This window comes from Arachis ipaensis, chromosome B9 (assembly GCF_059453495.1).
Source record: "Arachis ipaensis isolate K30076 ecotype BB chromosome B9, ASM5945349v1, whole genome shotgun sequence".
In the NCBI taxonomy this organism is placed as follows: Eukaryota; Viridiplantae; Streptophyta; class Magnoliopsida; order Fabales; family Fabaceae; genus Arachis; species Arachis ipaensis.
This window is the reverse complement of record NC_142444.1, coordinates 115929322-115953393: the sequence shown is the minus strand read 5'-3', so window position 1 is coordinate 115953393 and position 24072 is coordinate 115929322. Positions and strand designations below refer to the sequence as shown.

Sequence of the window (24072 nt, the reverse complement as noted above, 5' to 3'; positions counted from 1 at the left end):
AAATTAAAAAAAATAAAAAATAAATAAATAAATAAATAAATAAATAAATAAATAAAAAATAAAAATAAAATAATAATAAAAAAATTATTTTAGTATTAATAATTTTTTTCTTTAATTTCTGAAATTGAGTTTGGTGTTACCCAGTTGATTTTATTTTAATTTTTCTGTTTATTTTTATTTTAAATTTTTGAATTTTTTTATGTATTTAGTATTTTTATTTTATTTTACACAGGTTACCTCACAGGGACTTCTCTGTACTCTGACGTAGAGAGTTTCATTTTTTTTTGTTTTCTGCTTCTGTATGCGCAGGAATAGAGACAAAGAACATCTCTTAGACTTTGATCCTGAACATGAAAGAACTTTCAGGCAACGTTTACAACAAGCAAGACTTTGCAAGGCTGCAGAATCCACTATGGCAAATAATAATGCTAATGCCAATGTGGTAAATCCGAATGGGGATGATCAACAGAGGAGAGTGCTTGGCTCTTATTCTGCCCCTACTGCGGATCTTTATGGAAAAAGTATTGTGGTGCCTCCTATAAATGCAAACAACTTTGAGTTGAAGCCACAATTTGTCATCTTGGTGCAACAAAATTGCCAGTATCATGGACTTCCTCATGAAGATCCAAATCAGTTCATATCTGATTTTCTGCAGATATGTGATACTGTGAAGACAAATGGAATGAATCCAGAGGTGTACAGACTCATGCTTTTCCTGTTTGCTGTGAGGGATAAAGCAAAGCTATGGCTAGATTCCCAACCAAAGGAGAGCCTGAATACTTGGGAAAAGGTTGTTACGGAGTTTCTCACTAAATTTTTTCCACCAAAGAAGCTGACCAAGCTTAGGTTGGAGGTTCAGACCTTCAGGCAGAAGGAGAGTGAAACTCTTTATGAAGTTTGGGAGAGATACAAGCTACTGACTAGGCAGCCCTCCGGACATGTTCTCCAAATGGACCCAACTAGATATCTTTTATGAAGGTTTGGGTGAGATGTCAAAGATGAGCCTAGACACTTCTGCAGGCGGTTCACTGCACAAGAAGAAAACACCAGAGGAGACTATTGAGCTTATTGAATTGGTTGCAAGCAACCAATATTTATACTCATCTAACAGGAATCCTGTGAACTCTGAGACCCCTCAGAAGAGAGGCATGTTGGAAGTGGAAGCTGTTAATGCTCTTCTTGCTCAGAACAAGCTTATGTCTCAGCAGATAAATCTACTTACTCAACAGATGGGTGGCATGCAAGTCTCAGCTATCAACACTCAAAATCCACCCCAAGAAATCTCCTATGACATGGCAGGTAATTTTGTTCAAAATGATAATCATGATTATGCTCAACCTTCTTATGAACAGGTGAATTACATGGGGAGTGGCCCTAGGAATCCCAACAATGATCCAAATTCTAAGACATACAACCAGGGATGGAGAAATCACCCAAACTTTGGGTGGAGGGACCAACCTCAGAGACCTCAGAACTTCAACAATAGTTCTCAGGGCGGTTTCCAGCAGAACAATGATTTGGAAGCAATATTGACAGGTTTTAGACAGGAAACCAGAGCATCCATCAAGAACCTGGAGATTCAAATGGGTCAATTAGCCACAAAGGTTAATGAAATTGATCAGAGGACCACTAATAGCCTTCCTAGTAACACAATTCCAAATCCAAGAGAGGAATGCAAGGCTATCACTGTAATAAGTGAACAAGTGACAAGTACGGAAGCACAAGTTATACAGGAAACCAGAGCATCTATTAGAAACTTAGAGGTGCTAGTGGGCCAAATGAGCAAGCAAATACTTGAGAGGTCTGCAAGTACATTTCAAGAGGATATAGTGGTGAACCCAGGAGAAGATTGCAAGGCTATTCAATTGAGAAGTGGTAAAGTAGCTGGCTCTGAGACCAAGGCCAATGAAGAGCTAGTTGAAAAGGAAGCTCCAGAGGAGAAGAAGGGAGAAGTGGAGCACACCCCTCCAAAGCGTGCAGACAACCCATTCCCAGACTCTCTTGACACTTATCCTACATTGCCAAAGGCTCCTGAGTACAAGCCTAAAATGCCATATCCTCAGAGACTTCAAAAGGAGACCAAGGACAAACAGTTTTCAAAGTTCTTGGAAGTCTTTAGAAAGTTACAAATCAATATTCCTTTTGTTGAGGTTTTGGAACAAATGCCCCTCTATGCCAAGTTCATGAAGGAGCTGTTGTCAAAGAAGAAGCCTTTAAAGGGAAATGAGACAGTGGTCCTGACTAAAGAATGCAGTGCCATCATTCAGAATAACTTACCAAAGAAGATGCCAGATCCAGGGAGCTTTCAAATTCCATGCACCATCGGGAGTACAACCTTTGAGAAGGCGTTATGTGATCTGGGAGCAAGCATCAATTTAATGCCATTGTCTGTGATGAAGAAGCTGCAGATCCAAGAGGCACAACCCACAAAGATAGCATTACAGATGGCGGACAAATCTATGAAGCCTGCATACGGATTAGTGGAGAATATCTTGGTCAAAGTGGGTAAGTTCTTCCTCCCAGCAGATTTTGTGATTCTTGATACAGGGGAGGATGAGAATGCCTCTATAATTCTAGGAAGACCATTCCTAGCCACTGGAAGAGCTCTGATTGATGTAGAAGTGGGTTACAAATACCACACCAAGTTTTTGGCGCCGTTGTCGGAGAAAGAAAACTATTTTATTATTTTTCGAAAAAAATTTTTTTTCCTTTGTTTCGCGTTAGCAATCCCGCCTGCTTCGTTCTCTTTAATTTTTTTTCTTTTATTATTAAAAAAAAAAAAAATAAATAAATAAATTTAATTTTCCTTGTTTTTTTTTCCGTTTGCTCCCTTACTGTTTCATTCTATTTTTATTTTTTTGTTTTTTTTGTTTTGTCCGTTTTTAATTTTATTTTTATTTTATCTTTTTTTTTTATTTTATTTTCATTTTATTTTTATTTTCGTTTTTTTTCTTCCATTAATTTTTTTTATTAGTTTTGTTTTATTTTTATCTTTAATTTTCAAAAAAAAAATTATTTAATAATAATTTAATACTAATAATTTTTTTTATTTCTAAAATTAAGTTTGGTGTCTCCTAGTTAATTTTATTTTGATTCTTCTTATTTTAATTTTTAGAATTTTGTTCTTTTTTTTTCTTTGCTTTCCTGTTTACCACATGGTGCGTTTAATTCTTTTTGGTGTGTTGTGCTAAGAAAAAATAATGGAGAGAGATTATATGGGTTACTACTCACACCCGAGTAGTGATTCATATCCTTATGAATAGAGAAACTACCCAAATTTTGGTTGGCAAGGTCAAAACCAAAGAAACCTCAGTGCTCCATGTTCCAACTATCAAGAGCCACCACCTCCATATTCATATCAAGAACACCACCTCTCTATCCGTATCATGAACCATCATCTTTCTACCCATATCAAGAGCCACCATCTTCCTATCCATACCAAGAACCATCCTCTTTTTACACTTATCAAGAACCATCACCTCCTTCTTATTCATCTCAAATACCATCAGATCTTGAGCTTCTCATGAAAGAATACTTACATGATATAAAGACAAGTGTCAAAAATATAGAGAAGCATATGCAGTCGATTATCAAGTACCAGGAAGAGGAACAAGCAAATTCCTTCCCAAAAGATACAATGCAAGATCCTATGGAAGAAAGTAAGGAAACCAATCAAAGGAGTTTATACTCCAGTGCATTAGAGAACTTTCCATTCTCACACATGGAAGAAGAGGAAGATGCAAAAATAAAGGAGGAAGATGCACCCACAAAGGAGGAAGATACACAACCTCCCATACCCTTGGTAAGCAATGAAGAAGAGATTGAATTAAAAGAAAGCTACCAAGAAGAAGATGTTGAAATTGAGGAAGCTTGCAAGGAGGTGGTAGAATTCAAAGTAGAACACAAGGGAGTAGAGCTTGTAAGACCTCTTCCAAAGCCATCACCATCCAATACAACATTCAAGTGGGTAAAATTCCTATCCTTAATCCTTACTTTCCCACTTGAATATGGGCTACTGGAGATGGATGGTCAACTTAGAGCTCTTTGTGGCATTAAGAGTAAGAGGAAGATGGTTAGTGGTAAGAGTTGTCAAGCAAGGTTCAATATGGTTGCATGCTCCGAATTGAAGTGCAAGAATTGGTGTAGAGCTAATCTGAATGGGTCTAGAAGGTTGTTTGGATGTCTCTGTGAGAATTCAGATCGCTTGCCACCCGGTGGGAACAATGGTAATCCACAAGAAGACGGGTGTAAAAGCAAGGTTTGGGACCCTGAAATTCATTCCCACAATCAACACTCTTAGGGCCTTGTCACTTGCTTCAACTTGCTCAAAGGCTTTATGCGCCTAGTTTGGGATCCCGGTAGCCATTAGAATTACAAACATTGGTGGAGATTCCTGGATCAGTACAAGCACAAGCCACCATGACAACACTACAAGAAAATGGAACATTTGTAACAAAAAATTTGTATCAAATTTAAAATTGTTACAAAAGGATAATATTTTGTAACAAAGGAAACAAGTTGTTACAAAACATGATAATATTTTTGTAACAACCTGTTTTATTTTGTTACAAAAAATCTTAGTTTTTGTAATGAGATGGTGTTTTGTTACAAAATATAGTAATATTTTGTAACAAAAAAAAAAAAAAAAACAAGTTGCAAAAATTCACAACATGTCCAACTTAAGGACGTTAATTAAAAGTGCTTGGTGGGAGACAACCCACCGTGGTATGATCGTTCTTTTTCATTCTTAGTTGTTTTTCGTAATAGTAGTTTTCTTACTTAGTTGATTTTTATTAAGTTCTTACTAATTTTCTGATCATGCAGCTATTTTATCACAGGAACCGAACACCTCAAACTAAAAAAAAAGCTAAAAAAATATAAAAAAAAAAACACCCGACGCGAAAGCGTCGCTGACGCGTACGCGTCATCGTCATCTAGGGGTGCAAGAAAAATAAAAAGTTATAGAGAGTTGCGCGGGAGTGGCGCCAGAATGAAGTTTTTCGCACAAACAAGCCCACGCGGACGCGTGGCCCACGCGTTCGTGTCGTTTGTGATTTTCGTCATTCACGCGGTCGCGTCACCGACGCGATCGCATGACCTGCAAATTCGACGTAACAGAGCATTTTGGGCAGACAGTTGTGCCAGCTTGGGGCAAGAAGTGTGCTAAACGCACAAATTTGGTCACGCGGACGCGTGATTGATGCGTTCGCGTCAGTTACACATATGGCCATCCACGCGATTGCGTGCCTGACGCTAACGCGTCATTATGAAGAATGCGCGACGCACGTGATCGCGTCATTGACACGAACGCGTCGCTTGCGCCGCCCAGTTTTCTTCTCTCTCTCTTCCAATCCTAATTCTCTCTTATTCTCTTATCCTTTTATTTTTTTCTTTCATTTTAACATTTGTCTCTTCTATTTTCAGTTTTTATTTGCTTGAGGACAAGCAAACCTTTAAGTTTGGTGTTGACACTTCACTTAAGGGTTTTCTGTTTATTCCTATGGCACCAAAAGGGAGGCGAATCATCTTCACTGAGGAGCACAACCTGAAGAATAAATGATTGCTAGGATAACTAAGGTGGTTGAGTTCCTTTCATTTTTTTACTCCTCCCCTCTTTGTCTATGTTATGTTCCGATTTTCTGCTATTTTTCTTTGTTTGTTGCATGATCCTTTATTAGTTAGAATCCTAGGACTAGTTTAGTTTTCTTTTAATTACTTTAATGCTAAAAAGATGTTTCATGTACCACTCACTGAACTTGAACCTAAAAAGAAAAGAAAAAGAAGTGATGTAGTGCATGAGAATTTGGGTTTAATTTTTAGAGTTGTCTTATTTACTTAAATGTGGTGGTATTTTCTGACTCTGAATACATGCTTGAACAGTGCATATTTTTTATAGTGAAGTTTATGAATGTTAAAAATTATTGGCTCTTGAAAGAATGATGAAAAAGAGAAATGTTATTGATAATATAAAAAATCATAAAATTGATTCTTGAAGCAAGAAAAAGCAGTGAAAAACACAAAGCTTGCGAAAAAAAAGAAAAAAATAAAATAAAATAAAATAAAATAAAATAAAATAAAATAAAAAGCTAGCAGAAAAAGCCAATAACCCTTTAAACTAAAAGGAAAGGGTAAAAAAGATCCAAGGCTTTGAGCATTAATGGATAGGAGGGCCCTAAGGAATAAAACCCTGGCCTAAGCGGCTAAATCAAGCTGTCCCTAACTATGTACTTGTGGCGTGAAGGTGTCAAGTGAAAAGCTTGAGACTGAGCGGTTAAAGTTGTGATCCAAAGTAAAAAGAGTGTGCTTAAGAACTCTGGGCACCTCTAACTGGGGACTCCAGCAAAGCTGAGTCACAATCTGAAAAGGTTCATCCAGTTATATGTCTGTGGCATTTATGTATCCGGTGGTAATACTGGAAAACAAAATACTTAGGGTCATGGCCAAGACTCATAAAGAAGCTGTGTTCAAGAATCAACATACTGAACTAGGAGAATCAATAACACTATCTGAATTATGAGTTCCTATGGATGCCAATCATTCTGAACTTCAAAGGATAAAGTGAGATGCCAAAACTGTTCAGGATTGCAGTTGTAAACCCCACTATAAGAGAAGACATGGGCTTAATCGAACTCTCATTCTCATGTAAATTCACATCCTAAGCTTATATTAGTTTTGGTTGCTTGAGGACAAGCAACAGTTTAAGTTTGGTGTTGTGATGCGTGAGCATCTTTCCTATCTTTTTCTAGTGAATTTGCATCTAATTTGTTGAGTTTAATTAAGAATTAATTATATTTTAGCCACTATGGATGCTATTTTGAGTTTTGTGCAATTTTATTTATTTTAGGTAGCATTCGGATGGATTTGATGAAGTTTCTGCAGAGAAAGAGAAGAAACCAAGGAGATGACCAGCGAATACCGATGCGGACGCATGGCTCACGCGACCGTGCGGAATGGAGGAGATCACAATGACGCGATCGTGTGCCTGACGTGAATGCGTGGACTGAAATCTGCACAAATGACGCGAACGCGTGGACGACGCGGACGCATGGACGACGCGGACGCGTCACATGCGCCACGTGCAGAAAAACGCTGGGGGCGATTTCTGGGCTATTTTGACCCAGTTTCTAGCCCAGAAAACACAGATTAGAAGCTGCAGCATGGACAATTCAAGTGGTCCCCATCCATCCATTGAAGATTTGATTATTTAAATTAATTCAAATTTAAATTCAAATTTTAATTCTAGGAAAAGATATTATTTTAATTTTTAGTTTTAGATATTAGATTTTAAATTTATTATGATTAGTTATAAAAGGAGGAAGCTTTCCTTCCTTTGGGGAGGTCCGGGGGAGATTCCACCTCATCCCATCAGGGGAACATAATTGACAATCCTAATTTTCTCTCTTTTCTATGAGCAACTAAACCTCCACTGTTAAGGTTAGGAGCTCTGTCTATGGATTAATTTTATTGCTTTTTCTATTTTAATTTATGTATGGATTTATAATTTAAGAATTGTTTTCGCTCTTTATTTTATAAATTTGGGTGGAACGGAAGTATGACCCTCTTTCTATTTGAGTTCCTGTAAAACTTGGAAAAGCTCTTTACTTGAACAACAGCTTGAAAACATATTCTCCTAAATTTTAATTATTTGGACTTAACGGGATACGTGACATATAATCCTTTTATTTTTGGGTAATTAGAGTTTTTGTGGCATATAAACTGAAATTTGATTATCACCCTCTAATTGGAATTAATTGACCAAGGAATTGGCTGTTGATGAATTTTAGAGGAGACTAGGAAGGTCTAAGGAATTAGGGTCTAGTCACATATAGTTTGCCATAAATTAAATCCTACATGATTAAAATAGTTAGTAAGAAAAATTAATCCGGGAAAATAGATAACTCTGAAACCTTAACTGCCTTCTCCATATTTTATTCCCAACTTATTTATTTTACTATTTTATTTTCTGCACGATTGAATATTCAAATACTCTTTTCTGTTTTTCTAACTAAGCCTATCAAACGCTATTGTTGCTTAATCCATCAATCCTCGTGGGATCGACCCTTACTCACGTAAGGTATTACTTGGTACGACCCGGTGCACTTGCTGGTTAGTAAGTGTGGTTGTAAATTACCGCACCACCTGGACACCTCTAATTGGGGGCTTTAGCAAAGCTGAGTCACAATTTGAAAAGGTTCACACAGTTATGTGTCTGTGGCATTTATGTATCCGGTGGTAATACTGAAAAATAAAGTGCTTAGGGCCACGGCCAAGACTCATAAAGTAGCTGTGTTCAAGAATCAACATACTGAACTAGGAGAATCAATAACACTATCTGAATTCTGAGTTCCTATAGATGCCAATTATTCTGAACTGCAAGGGATAAAGTGAGATGGCAAAACTGTTCAGAGGCAAAAAGCTACTAGTCCCGTTCATTTAATTAGAGCTAAGTTTTATTGATATTTTAGAATTTATAGTATATTCTCTTCTTTTTATCCTATTTGATTTTCAGTTGCTTGGGGACAAGCAACAATTTAAGTTTGGTGTGTGATGAGCGGATAATTTATACGCTTTTTGGCATTGTTTTTACATAGTTTTCAGTATGATTTAGTTAGTTTTTAAATAAAAATCACATTTCTGGACTTTACTATGAGTTTGTGTGTTTTTCTGTGATTTCAGGTATTTTCTGGCTGAAATTGGGGGACTTGAGCAAAAATCTAATTCAGAGGCTGAAGAAGGACTGCAGATGCTGTTGGATTCTGACCTCCCTGCACTCGAAATACATTTTCTGGAGCTACAGAAACTCAATTGGTGCGCTCTTAATTGCGTTGGAAAGTAGACATCCAGGGCTTTCCAGAAATATATAATAGTCCATACTTTGCCCAAGTTTAGATGACGCAAACTGGCGTTTAACGCCAGCTTTCAGCCCTATTCTGGCGTTAAACGCCAGAAACAAGTTGCAAAGCAGAGTTAAACGCCAGTAACATGCTACAACCTGGCGTTTATCTCCAGAAAGAGTCTCTATACATGAAAGCTCAATGCTCAACCCAAGCACACACCAAGTGGGCCCGGAAGTGGATTTTTACATCATTTACTTATCTTATGTAACCCTAGCTACTAGTTTAGTATAAAAACTAATTTTAGTGATTTATTTTACATCTTTTGATCATCCTTGATCTGGGATCAGTATTTTTCCCTATTTTCGAATTCATATGCTATTTGGGGAGGCTGGCCATTCGGCCATGCCTAGACCTTGTTCTTATGTATTTTCAACGGTAGAGTTTCTACACACCATAGATTAAGGTGTGGAGCTCTGCTGTTCCTCATGAATTAATGCAAAGTACTATTATTTTTCTATTCAACTCAAGCCTATTTCTTCTCTAAGATATTCATTCACACACAAGAACATGATGAATGTGATGATTATGTGACGCTCATCACCATTCTCACTTATGAACGCGTGCCTGACAAACACTTCCGTTCTACATGAAAGCAAGCTTGAATGCATATCTCTTAGCCTCCTGATTTACGATCAGAGTCTTCGTGGTATAGGCTAGAATTATTGGTGGCCATTCTTGAGATCCGGAAAGTCTAAACCTTGTCTGTGGTATTCCGAGTAGGATCTGGGAAGGGATGGCTGTGACGAGCTTCAAACTCGCGAGTGCTGGGCGTAGTGACAGACGCAAAAGGATCACTGGATCCTATTCCAGCATGATCGAGAACCGACAGATGATTAGCCGTGCGGTGACAGTGCATTTGGACCATTTTCACTGAGAGGACGGGATGTAGCCATTGACAACGGCGATGCTCAACGTACAGCTTGCCATGGAAAGGAGTATGAATGATTGGATGAAAGCAGTAGGAAAGCAGAGGGTCAGAAGGAACAAAAGCAACTCCATACGCTTATCTGAAATTCCCACCAACGAATTACATAAGTATTTCTATCATATTTTATATATTAATTATATTTTAATTATCAAATCTCCATAACCATTTGAATCCGCCTGACTGAGATTTGCAAGATGACCATAGCTTGCTTCAAGCCGACAATCTCTGTGGGATCGACCCTTACTCGCGTAAGGTTTATTACTTGGACGACCCAGTGCACTTGTTGGTTAGTTGTGCGAAGTTGTGAAAAAGAACTAAGATTATGAACGTGCGTATTAAGTTTTTGGCGCCGTTACCAAGGAATGAACAATCACGATTTTGTGCACCAATTATGCGATGTAACTTTTCATAGTTAACCGTTCGATTTTATTTTCTTACATTTTGTTACATTTTTTTTATCACCTTACTACAACAGAACATATTCTCTAAGAAGTTTTAACCAAAAAACTACAGCAACCAATAACTTAATGTCAACATTTTGCAACAACAATAGTCTAACCACAACCACAACATTATATCAAAGACAAACTTAACATTTGAATTAATCATATAAATATTTACTAAATGAATATATTGATTTTTATTCAACCACAACATAACTATGGAGCAGGACTTCCACCACTTGAACTTGACCCGGCACAATGAGAGCATTGACTATAGCTATGGCCCTAGCCCCCACAAAGTTGCATCATCGTGGACCACACATCTGGCAAGCATCCATTTTACTCAAATATCAATTTAATTTCAGTATACCTTTACCTCATCACCTGAGTGTAAGATTAGGGATTAATTGTGATCCAGTGTCAGCTGGTCATGTGCTTGGATCCCTTACTGGTATAAACTCGTGTTGGTAAACTCTGCGAATTTCATCCATCATGTAGACATCATGAACGTAAGTTCGCCAATCGAGACACTGGTTGGCACAAGACGCAAAAATGTGGCGACATAGAAGTCAAGTCATCTGGAAGTTACCACAACCGCAAACTCTGCGCCTGAGGTCAACGGTATATTCAGCACCACTAGGAATCTCATAAACCTCAAATACTTTGTTTTGTCTATCAAACCAATGCACTTGTAAGTTCCCCGATGCTTGTAAATTTGCATGTAGCTTCGCAGTGGCGAATTCTAAGAAGGCATGTCCAGCAGTGATCGCTTTTGAGCCTCGGCGCTCTTCCGAGTAAATAGCTCATTCAAATAGTAAAAGGTTGCTCTGACCAATACCGTGATAGGGAGGTTACACACACCTTTCAACATATAGTTTATGCACTCGAACAGATTGGTTGTCATATAACCCAAGTGATGCCCTTAATAAAAAAACCATCCCTTACTGCTGATGATCGATATTGTCACACCATTGAGTATATGCATCTCCTCACTCTCGCAATCGCTAGTACTGCTCGTTGTATTGTTGCTTTGTCTTAGAATATCATACAGAAAAATTCGTTATGACACCAATCATTACTTTATAAAAAAATTTATAATAAACAAAGATCAATAGTATATAAAGAACATGTTTTACCCATATTTATGATGAGTTTCTGTAAGTAAGGTGCCTTGAATCGTCGTAGAAAGTTTGATGCAATATGCCTAACACAGAATAGATGTAATTCCCTAGGAAGACTCCACGCACAATTACTCTAGCAATTGCTGGACTAATAGAGTTGTGTCGATCAGAAATAATACCCACACCATTCTTCCTCACGTCATTCCTCTGTAGATTATCGAGGAAAAAGTGCCATGTATAAACGGTCTCTCTTTCAATGATGGCAAAAGTAAGTGGTACAATATTTTGGTTCCCATCTTGAGACACGGCAACCAAAAGAGCTCCCCTGTATCGTCTATACAGATGTGTGCCATCAACTTGCATGAGTGGTTTACAATGTCGAAACGCTGTAATGCATAGATGGAAGCTCCAAAATACTCGGCGCATTATCTTTACACCTTTCTCCACTTCAGATCCACAATATGTTGGAATAGTATCAACCTGAACCAAAAAACCTAGATTTTGAGCACACATTGCCATACACCATGTTGGCAAACACTCATACGAGGCTTCCCAATCACCAAAAATTTTGCAATCAACTTTTGCTTTGCCAACCACACTTTACGATAGCTTATCATATAGTTGAATTTTGATTGAATATCTGCAATGACGACTCGGGCCTTAATAGATGAGTCGGCTTCAACTAGAGGTCTTATAGCATCCGCAATTGTGTCAGAATCCAACTTCAAATGGTCTTTGAAAAATTGTACCCATAGTACAAGTATGACTTCTATTGTATCCTCTAATTTCTCAAGAGTATTTTCTTGAATCAAATTAGCCTGAATAAGCCAATCACAACATCTACCATATTGTAGGCATTTTGTATAAAATGTCAAAGGTTCATACTCAAATACCTTGTAATCGAATCCCTTAGAAATGGTGTAATTCCTAATTGCTATGACTACAAATTTTCTAGAACTGAACTCTATTTCAATAGCAAACTTACCATCTTGCACAGAAAGAACATCTGTATACAACGAATACCAATTTTAAGTTCTATTAAAGTATATCTAGTTGTAATTATCTGGTACCCTAACAAAATCCATAAAAGATTTACTTTCAACAAATATATTTTAAATAATCTAACATCTAAAATTAAAACGTATAATCGTATTTTGAAAATTGAGAGTAAAATTGTCATGACAAAAAATAATACGATGACATATCTTAGTTTGCCAACTCAGAAAATTCTGGTATGTTCATAGCTTCGAAATCCAAAGCACACATGAAAGATGGTACACCAAAGGGATGTTGTCTTGTTACCGTATTTATTACAGTCTGAACTTCCGTGTCTATAGTTTCATTTTTTTGTCGTATCCTCCCAACATGTTATTATTGGTTAAGAATTCTTCTTCATTTTCAGTGTTGTTTTCTTCTTCCCAGTCTGTGTTGTCCCCTTCATTTATGAAGGATTCGTCTACTTCGTGACTAATATCTAACTCTTCGAATTTAACATACAACTTGATCATCGACACATGAACTTGATTCTGTCGATAGATCATTAACATATCTAGAATGATGGCTTCATCTGTCACATTTGTTACTTGAAACTGTATTACACCATCAAAAACTAGCACGTGTTGCCTGTATAAAATACTACTGACTCTCTTTGAAAAATCACCGTATATGTGTTGGCATAATACAATTTGTAGCTCTACAAACGACATCGTGCAAGGAATAATAAAAGATGCTGTACTTGCACAAATAAATTTTATGCCCTCATTTGTATATGGTATAATCTTACCATCAAAATATACTAACAACACACATTAGCTTCCATTGCTTTTAAAATTTTTTTCTCAAATTTAATACTCTTGCATTCTGAAACTTTAAGAGAAATCACAATAACAGAGAAGTAGAAGAAAGCGAATAAATGTGTGGTTTGTTTCTGCGAGATTAACTTATTTATATAGAAATAAAAACTAATTTTTTAATTATTTTCTTCATAAAACAGTAAAATTTTGTTTGAAATAATATTAAATTATTAATATTTCGCATGAAAGGAAAGATTCACTTGGTCAATTCAATTTGGTAAAGGGAGCTTTTTACACTATACGAGTGTCTAAAAATATCATATTATCTCTTTTCAATAGTGTTTTCTATTTAAAAGAAAAAATCAAAATTCTTTTTCGTTGACGACGTTATGAATTTTTAAAACTAAAAAAAAAGAAAATTATCTTTTCGCTATTAGCGAGTTACAGTTTCAACATTTAAAAAATAAAGGGTAACACATATTTTTTGTCCTTAAAATTTTTGAAAAATTTTAAAAACTCTTAATGTTTAATTTGATTCAATTTTATCCCTAACGTTTGAAATAAATTTCAATTTTGTCCTTTTAGTTAAATTTCTAACAGTCAAAGTTAGGTCAAAATTCATTTTACCAACTTTACCCTTATTACAACATCTCCATCTACATCACATCATCATCATCGTCATCTCTCTCCATTAACCTTCAACAAACCACCATTTTTTATCCCACGGTGACAGCCCCACCATTTTCCTTCACCTACAACCACCACCACCAACATCATCAAAAACAATAATTTTACTAAACTTTCTTTTCTTATTCCATTACCACCTTCCTGGTCATTGCCCCTAACCCACCACCATAACCCAACTACTATCACACCTCACTTACGGAAACCGCTACTATCATTATCAACATCATCATTAATTTCATTGGATCCCACCCCACTTAACAACCACCCATCCCTTCTGCTTCGTATCCCACCCTTTACCTCCCTAAATCTCTGACACCTCCTCATCCACCTTTGCCACTGCATTTTCACCTCCACCGTCACCATCGTCTTTGTCCATTCTTTTCACCTCATCACAATTCCAACCAATACAAATCCTAAATCTATCATCACTATCACACATACACACAAATCAACAATAATAATTAAATAGAGAAAGATAGAAAGTGATCAAAGGAATGAACAAATCGAACTTACGTGAAAAAGAAAGAATGATGAAGTTTCGCATATAGTGCACATGCTAGAGGAGGAGGTGGCTGTGATAAAAGAAGATGATTAATAGAAGTTGCAAAGACATGGAGAGATAGAGGAGGAGAGAAGACATCAGAGGAAGTGGAGGAAGAGAGAGAAGAGACGGGCAGGATGGAGAAGTGGGGTGTCTTGATGGGGGTGAGGGATAAAAGAAAGAAAGAAAGAAAAGCTACTCGCCTACTGTCATGAATGATGATGTATATAAAAGAGGGTAAATTGGTAAAAAATATTTGACCCAACATTGGCTGTTAAGAAATTGATAGTAACAGTAAAATTGAAACTTATTGCAAATGTTAGAGACAAAAATGAATCAAATTAAATGTTAGAGGTATTTTTAAAATTTTTCGAAAATTTTAAGGACAAAAAATATACTTTATCTAAAAATAAAAAATAAAAAACTAATCTCGCTTGATACGAGATGCTTTTCAATAATTAAAAAAAGCAACTAATATCTCGCAATGGGCAAGAAAAGTGACCCCACCACCTTCTCGTCCAATACCCCATATTTTCATCTTCGAGAATATAAAAAAAAAGTCCTATAAAAATTAATCTTAAAAAATTATTTTTATCTTTTAAAAATTAACTAAACAAATATTTTTATAAGTTAAATTAAAAGAGGCTTTTTAATATTTGTTTTTTTATAAAACCAATCAAATGATTATTTTATTCATGTCATAATTAATAACAAGAATATTTTAATATAATAATTATATAATATATGTTTTGAAAAATAAATAATAAGAACTTATACAAATAAATATAATTCATCCTCTTACTCATCTACGTTTTCATCGTACTAATCAATTAGCCACCCAATCTCATCTCAACCTTACCAAGACACAAAAAAATCTCACTTATAAACTCTTTGATAGAACTAAAAATAAAATAATAATATTATAACAAAAAATAAAATAAAAAATAATATTATAACAGAAAATAAAATAAAAGATAATTAAAAATTGAAGAATTTTAATTAATATTTATATTATTTATTAATTTTAATTATTACAAATTAAAATAAAATTATAATATTATAAAAAAAATAAAAATAATAATAGAAAATTATTAATTTTTTTGTTAATATTTATATTATTTATTAATTTTAATAATTAAAATAAATATAAAATAATAATATTATAACAGAAAAATAAAAAATAATTACAGAAAATTCAAAAATATACTTATTAATAATTATATCACTTATTAATTTTAATAATTACAAATTAAAATAAAATAATAATATTATAACAGAAAATAAAAAAATTACATAAAATTTGAAAATTTTTTAATAATATTTATATTATTTATTAATTTTAGTAATTAAAATAAATATAAAATAACAATATTATTATAACAGAAAATAAAAAAACAATTATAGAAAATTTAAAAAATATATTTATTAATAAATATATCACTTATTAATTTTAATAATTACAATTAAAATAAAATAATAATATTATAACAGAAAATAAAAAATAAAAATACATAATAATATTATCACATAAAATCCATAAAAAATTAATCAAATAATTAATTATAATAATATTACTAATAATAATATTAACCAACATAACTAAACTAAAAATCATATTAACCAAATAATAAGTTTTAGATTAGTAAAAATAATAAATTTATGTAATTATATTGTTCTGAATAGTTGAGAATATATTCTACTATCGAGCCTATACATACAAATTTTACTAAACACAATTTATAATTTTTTTATATAAATCTCACACTAAATACACTAAATAATCTTAATAAAACACTGAGAATTATTCTCTTCACTCTCTAAACTCTCTGAATTCTTTTCACTTTTTTCACAATGTGATTCAACTTGTTTGAGTGAAGAGGAAAGCTCAAGTGGGAATTTCTAAAAGCAACTTCTGCTGCGTCGCGTGTTCCCGGAGCAGGCATGTTTTTTGTATGCAAATATACTGACAACACGCATATATTGTGTTGGTCAAAAAGCGAAGAGAATCTCTAAAAAATTGTACAATTTTTTTAGAAAAATGAAGGAATTTTTGCGCCACCTGTAGCAACACGTAGCCTTCGTGTTGACGGTGGCTCGCCACACATTCTACTTTGCTGCAAAAGCCGCTTCCATCGAAAGCAACATGCGACCTGTCTGTAGATGGGAGCTCATCACGCGTCTCTCTTTTTTGTAAAAATTGATTCGAGTTAAAGCATCACGTAACTTGCGTATTAGCTCAGATAATGTTACAGCTTTACATTATGATATAACACTCTATGATAGAATATAATTATATAACTATATAAAACACAAATATTGTTCATATTAAAAATAATTTCTGCATTATTATTGTTCCAGTTATTATGGGATAAAAATTTAGAAGGCTAAGAAAAATTGTAATGTTGCTTGCCAGGCCAAAGTTGTTCAAAGAATAAATGAAAGTTATTGCTTTATTTTTTATTTATTTTGTGACACAGCAATATTAGAAAGAGAGAGAGTGTTAGTGGGTTTTGTAAATTTTGAAAATTTAATTTTAAAAATAAAGATAGTAACGCTATGATGTATAATAGTATAAATGAAATAGAGTAAGAACTCTCATCTATTCTTGGAACACCTAAAAATTTTTGTATTCAAATATTAAGAGTAAATTATAAATTTAACTTTTGAAATATTATTTACTATAAAATAATTTTTAACAAATCAATGCAATTTTATATTATTCATAAGTAAATTATCATTTTAGTTCTAAAAATATTATATTACTATTAAAATTATTTTTATTTGGATGACTAACGATTTTATCAAAATAAAGTATTAAACCAATTTCCATCTATGTATTGAGATCATTTTGTTGGTGAATTAATATTTCAAAATCAATATTTAGAAGCGCTTAATAATATAATTGCTTCTATCTCAATACGAAAAACTCCACAAAATTCCAAAATCAGTGTTCTGAAAACAAACTTTACAATCAATGTGAAGTAAAATTTACACCACAGAAGAACCAATATCTGTCTATATAGATCAAAGCTTCACATTGAGCAATCAACATGAAAGAAAAGAAAAGAAAAGAAAAGAAAACTCAGCCTCACAAATAAAGAAGAAAAATAAATAAGTATATAGTTTAGAAGGCTTCAATTCAATTTGCAACAGTTGCACAACACATGCAGTTGATGAAGAATGAAGACACAGCCTTTCTCTTTTCCTTTGATTTTGGCATAGTTGGTGTCACTTCCTTCTCTACTGTTTCACATGTTCCAGCAATGTTACCTTGTTCTGAGTACTTAGATTTCTCACTGTAGCTTCTTTCCATTGTAACTATTTTCTCTTCTTCCACTGGCATCTCACTTGTACTGCACTTATCTTCATAGAGCAATGGACTCTGCTCTGATTCTCCAATTTGAAGATTGAGATTGAAGCTTGGTGATTTTTGTATCTGACAAGAACAGTTATCTACAGTAGTTGTTGTTGTTGATGTACTTTCCCTTGTTTCAAGTGTAGAATTGTTCGGACATGGATCAGTGCAATCTTCACATTCATTGTCAAATGCTTTATCATCAATTGAAGAATTCAGCTTCTCATGTGAAAGGGAATTGGAATTCTGCAATGAAAAGGATTCTACATGTGAAACAAGTGGAAGGACTTCAGCTTCAGCTACAACAAGGTGATGATTTTGATCTTCTATAGCATAGTTGCGATTCTTATCATTGACTGAAGTTGCGTCTTCACAATCCGAGGATGACATGCTTGAGGCATTGTGATTTTTGGTGTGGTTCTCAGTGCCCTCTTGGAAACTATAGATATGTAACAAGGAACTAGAATTATGCAGAGAAAAAGATTCAACATGATCTGTGGTTACCAACTGAGAGTTGCATTGTTCTAAAACCTCAAGGCCTTTTTCAGCAGCATGTGAAGCCTCTGGAAGAAGTTCAGACTCAGCTTCAGGAAACACAAGATAATGATTTTGTTCTTCTGAAACACTGCTGGTTTCATCTGAATCCTTCTTGTTGGGGTTGTTATCATCACAGTCATCAAAATGGTGCCCATTACAAGTTGGTTCTTCATTTCTTTCTCCATTGGAGTCCCCATTAGGCCCTATAGGACTCTTTTCATGTGAATTTTCTGTTGTTGATTCTGCATGAAGCAACTTGTGATTTTCCTCAAATTCATGCATTGACGAGTGTTCCCCATTTACCTTGGTCAACAAATTAGTACCATTGCTTATGTTGCCACTTGGCGAATTGGATCTGATTCCAGATAAATCTCCCAAACTATTCTTTACTTCATCTCTATCATTGTCTCCAGAAATGTTAGAAGATACATTGTTTTCTTGTGTTTGTGTATCTCTTTCTATAACAACATCATTATCTTCAGGACAAATAAGATTAGTATCCAGAAAATCACCTTTTGGTAGTGATGATTCAGGGAGGACTTGATCCGCAACTGGTGATTCTTGAAGTTCTGCTTCATTGAACATGTCCTCCATGGCCGATATTAAGACTTTTGTGTCCTCTTCCTCTGTAAGAATTCAACCAAAAATGGAATTAACTAAGAGCTCTTAAATTTTCTTCATCATTTTGTATGTGAAAGTATAAATCTATGATTGAAGTTTAACACTAGAATTTAATTATGTTCTTCTAACCTTGTTTAGGATCTTCTTCAAGGTGATCAAGATTTGTTAACAACGGATCCTCCCTTAAAGTTGATTCTGTTTGATTTCCATAATCCTCAGTATCTACTAATGAAGAACTTGACAAAATTTCACATTTTTCACCACCTTCTTCAATTGATTCAGCATTTTCAGTTCTGTCAGGTGGTCCAACTTCAAGTATTTCTTGCCCTATGAAACAGAATTACAAAGAACAAAAATGTTATAATGCCACTTCTTCACTAAGTAGCTATTAGTTAATTGAAAAATATAGCATTATGAAATAAATTGGGAACCTGCACTATCATTAGAGTTTGTCAAATCAAATTGATCCTCTGAATCCACAATGGTACTTTTAGCAAGAACATCGGTTCGGCTGTCACAGAGAACAAATTCAGTTTCATCTTTGTTACTGGCATGATGAGTATCTAGACCCTGAGATACATGTTCTTTAGGATCACTTGCTTTGCTATGATCTAAAGCCGACATAGTATCGATTTCTTGAACGTCTGTGCCTTCTGCAGTTGGATGCCTTTGATTTCGTGTATGCACATCACCTGCATTAGTATCTCCTTCACCTCCTGTATGATCAGAAGGTGCATTTTTCTCCCGAAAATCTTCACTTTCAGAAGTTGGAATCATTCGATTCTCCATATGCGCATTGCCTGCATTAGTACCTTCTTGGAAAGAATCATTCTTGGACATGCTTGGCAATGTAACTTTCTCCTCAACATCTTTGCCTTCAGCTGTTGGAACTGCTTGCATTTCTACTTTTAAATCATCTGTAAGCTTATCTTCTTGTGGCTCATCTTTCGCAGGTTCACTTGTTGAATGAACATAAAATTCCTCTGCAGATTTAGAGTCAGCATATTCCCTTTTGGATGTTGGGTTTACTTCATTCTCTTCCTTCACACTATCTTCGTGATGATTGAGGTCATTATGAGTTTTCTTCTCAGCTTCGCGCTCGTTGTCTTCTTCTGCAACAATGAAAATGTTTCTTGTGAAGCAAGAAATATAATAAACTCTACTACATCAACGCTTTCTTCGACATTCCAATGATGTATGCACTCAACCACATACCTTTGATATCAGTTGTATTATTGTTACCCATTTCCTCGACGATGCTCAGTTTGCGAATGCCTGCAATACAAGAAATATAAGGAGACTAGTACACAATCAATCAATATCAATTAAGAACCTGCAACATCAGAAGTGTTTATATTTGAATATAACACTGAATGGTGAAATGTAACACTTGATTTTTGTGAGATTGCCAAGTTGTTCATACTTAAACTGCTACTAAGCTGTTATTGCTTGCCACACAAGCCTCATTTTCTGTGTTTTTTGTCTGCTTAGAAATCATCAAAATTGGTCACGATACAACACATATGATCACCTCTTTATGATCAACATTTTTCTACCATAAAAAGAAGTGCTTTATAATTTAAGAGCAAAATATGACCAAATAAAGTTCTTTCTGTCTGTTGAAATTTTCTTAAACTAATTCTCAAACAATTATTGCAGACACATAAGAGAAACTAGGGAAGGTCACACTACTACTAATCAAATCTTTTCATGGTTAAGCTTTTGGGAAATACATATTCAAAACAATGAAATGTCTTTTTCATTTGTTATTCCTTTTTTCACAAAGAGAAATAGGTGTGAGTGTTGTTCTTGGCTGTCTTAAAGTGACAACCATCAACAAAAGAACCATTGAACAATGTACTTGACAGATAGGCACTGGGGACAAGTTCATTAAAATTAAGCAAGAATAAGGTTCACATAGCCATATACATTGTAAAGAGAATGGTACGAGTCTGTTGATGGGGCTTAAGTTTATTTTTTTAGTCCAATAGGCTTCATCATTTGTCTGCTACAGATAATTTATTTGTATACCTAGAGTAAGATGTGTATATTATGGTTAATGGTTGCAATGTCGTTGAAAGATCACACTTCTTGCCAATTTGATCTTCGAAAGATCGATCACTTTAAATTAATCATTGACAAATATAATAGTAAATTATATTGGTCATTTTATTAGTTAAATAATGACGGATCACAAAATCATTTAGACTATGTATTATTATATAACTGATAAATAGACTAGTCACTAGTGTGACTTATGGTTTTATTTTCCAGAATCAATTTTAAAACATTTGATTTTTCAAAAATTAAATTAGACCATACGGAACGCCACGGAATATTTATACTCTTAACCCATCACTATTGACATCTAACTCAATCTAAAATTAGACGACAAGATTTAGAGAACTTAGAAGTTAGAACTAAGATCACACCAAAATCTAAAAATGATAAAGCATTGTTCGATAAATATTACTACTCTTCCCGTTCTCAATTCTTTTATAAAGTAAAGTTGGTGGTGGATTATAGGTAATGCCCCAAATGCCATTTTCTTTATTTATTTATTTTTTGTAATTAAGGTATAAATGATAGAAGCAGATTGCAAGTGTCTGGGCCAGTTTGCTTAGTTTAGTGTTCCGAGTGATGACCCTAATCATAGTTTGCAATTAGAGATTAGTGATTACAATTTGTTGTGCTTTCGGTATTTTATGACATAATTTGTCCCACGCTGACCTAAAAGCATATGAACAGTCATGATCGTTTGGATTTAGAAATTAATTGGCCTTACAAAGTTTAATACAACATTCTAATTTTTTTGCAACTTTTTTATTTATTACTTGATTCTTTGGAAATTTTTTGTAGCAAAGATAGTAAATTTAGGAAATACCCTTAGAAAGTAATAATTAAGAGTAAACTATCATTTCTATTCATGAAAGTTGAAAATGCTGAAATATTTATTCATAGAAGATAGAAATTACCATTTAAACTCATAAAAAATAGATTTCTGCAAGTAAAATTATTCAAACTCTAAAAAATTAAATAAAATTTTCAAATTATCCTTCTCTCCACCACTATTACCATCATCTCTCCTCTCTCTCTCTCTCTCTAAATGTTCTTAGCGACTCCAATACCAAACTCTACCACCACTTTCCTCCCCAAATACCACCATCACTGCTTTCATTACCATCACCACCACCGCCATTGCCACCCTTCCTCCTCCCTCCACCTCTTCGACCTTGATCTCAACCGCAGGTTCCGCTTCCCCCTCACCTTCCTCTCCTTCCGAATCTCCAACCCCGTCGCTTCCTCCTCTATTGTTTCATCCTTCAAATTCAGCAACATAATTTCTTTGAAATCTTCGAGTCGCTATTAGTGTGAAACCACATCTTATCGTCGTTGTCCATAGAGGAAACAACCCACACCTACGTTGAGCAGCCCGGAATGCGATTCTCTAGAACCCGATCCGAATTTTCGAATGGTGGAAGCAAAAAATGCGTAATGCAGAAGCCTCTTCATGCACTCTATAGGTTCCATTAGGATGTTAAATTCCGAAAGCCAGATGGTTAAGTTTGACGGTGATGGAAGACGGTGAGGATGATGAGGTTAACTGTAGTGACGGTTTACTCGCATATGCTAAAAGATTCTCTCTGTATTCAAAGAAATAATACAATAAACTACACAAAAAAGATTCAAACATACCCTTACACTCAAAACAACACAACAAATTCCAAAACTTTCTTTTTTAAAAGAGGCTTTCTCCCACCTGTCTAAATCACTAATCTTTCAACTAATCTTATGCTACGTTCATCTAGTGCTAATTTGATTCAAACAAATCTACGAGGATGATAACATAATAATGCAAAGATGGATCTTTATTTACTTCAGGAGGTGAAGATCGGAGAGGGTGCGTGGGAGCTTGATGCGGCCGGAGGCGGGCATGGTGAGGTAGATGTAGAAAAGGCTGGCGGCGAAGAGGAAGAATACAACGAGGGCGGCGGCGAATTCGCAGCTGTTGAAAGGGAACTTCTATGATTTGAACTTCTCGTCCTCGCCATTGTTCTCGAGGCCCCTGAAGAGCAACCTACCGATATCGACCGCCGTGACATTCTGCAGCATCCTTAGATCCCAACAAATCACTCCCATTACTTGCAGCATCCTTAGATATAGGGTTTCTTTTCGGCATAGACAGAGGCTGAGCTTGCGTTAGATGATTATGCTGGTGATAGTGGTGTTGGTGTTGTTGAGTCACGACCGACACCGATGACGGAGTGTGTGGAGAAGGGGTTAGAGTGACGGTTGAGGAGGAGTGCAAGGCGGTGGTACTGAGAATATTGAGGGAGAGAGAGAGGAGGGGAGAGATGATGGTAGTAGTGATGGAGAGAAGGGTAATTTGAGAATTTTATTTAATTTTTTACTACTACTACTATTATTATTTTCAGAAATATATAATAGTCCATACTTATCTTTGGAAATGAAGGCCGAAAACGGGTGTTGAACGCCCATCTGACCCCCTGCCTGGAATTTTGACGCCCCAAAGGGAGCAAACTGGCGTTTGGACGCCCAAAAGGGAGCAAGCCTGGTGTCCAACGCCCCAAGAGGAGTCCCAGCACATGGATTCACCCCAAACTTAGCCCAAACACTCACCAAGTGGGTCCAAGAAGTGGATTTTCGCCCCAGGAGTCTAGTTTATCTTACTATTGTAATCCTTAGTCATTAGATTAGTATATATAGACAAGAGTTCACCCTTGTTAAAAACTCTTGCCTCTCTACATGTTTCATATTTTATTTTCTGTAAATCATGAGCAACTAAACCTCCTAGGTTAAGATTAGGAGCTTTGCTGATTCTCATGGATTAATAATATTACTGTTTCTATTTCAATATATGTTTGGTTCTATTCTAAGATGCATTCTCGTTCTTCATCTTTACGAATCTGGGGTGGACCGGAGTATGACCCCTTTTTCTACATGAGTTCTTGCAAGTCTCGGGAGGGATATCATTGAACTACAAGCTTGAGGTGACATCTTTTAGACGGATAATTCACAATCTCGTTGGGGACATGGAAACCTATGTTCAACCGAGTTCTAGGGTGATTAGGGCCTTTGTGGTATAAGCTAGAATCATAAAGCTTCGTTCTCCGCTATGGAAGATCTG

The 24072-nt window shown here is 35.1% G+C and overlaps 2 protein-coding genes across 2 annotated transcripts in view; one reads left to right on the top strand and one right to left on the bottom strand.

Annotated features, from left to right (window-relative positions):
- The window catches only part of LOC110266902 (receptor-like protein EIX2), a 47228-nt gene extending 36347 nt beyond the window's left edge, over window positions 1-10881 (top strand). The window contains exon 2 of the mRNA XM_021111957.1: window positions 10767-10881. Coding sequence (XP_020967616.1) covers window positions 10767-10881 — 115 coding nt within the window. The remainder of the gene's footprint in view (window positions 1-10766) is intronic.
- A 6668-nt stretch (window positions 10882-17549) lies between these two features.
- LOC107615741 (uncharacterized) lies at window positions 17550-20417 on the bottom strand. Its single transcript, XM_088500353.1, has 5 exons — window positions 20347-20417; window positions 20139-20198; window positions 19355-20035; window positions 19053-19250; window positions 17550-18928 (listed from the first exon to the last, which is right to left on the bottom strand). Exons 2-5 carry the CDS (start codon window positions 20167-20169, stop codon window positions 17550-17552), a joined length of 2289 nt encoding a protein of 762 aa, XP_088356479.1. The 5' UTR covers window positions 20170-20198; window positions 20347-20417.
- Between the last annotated feature and the right edge of the window lie 3655 nt (window positions 20418-24072).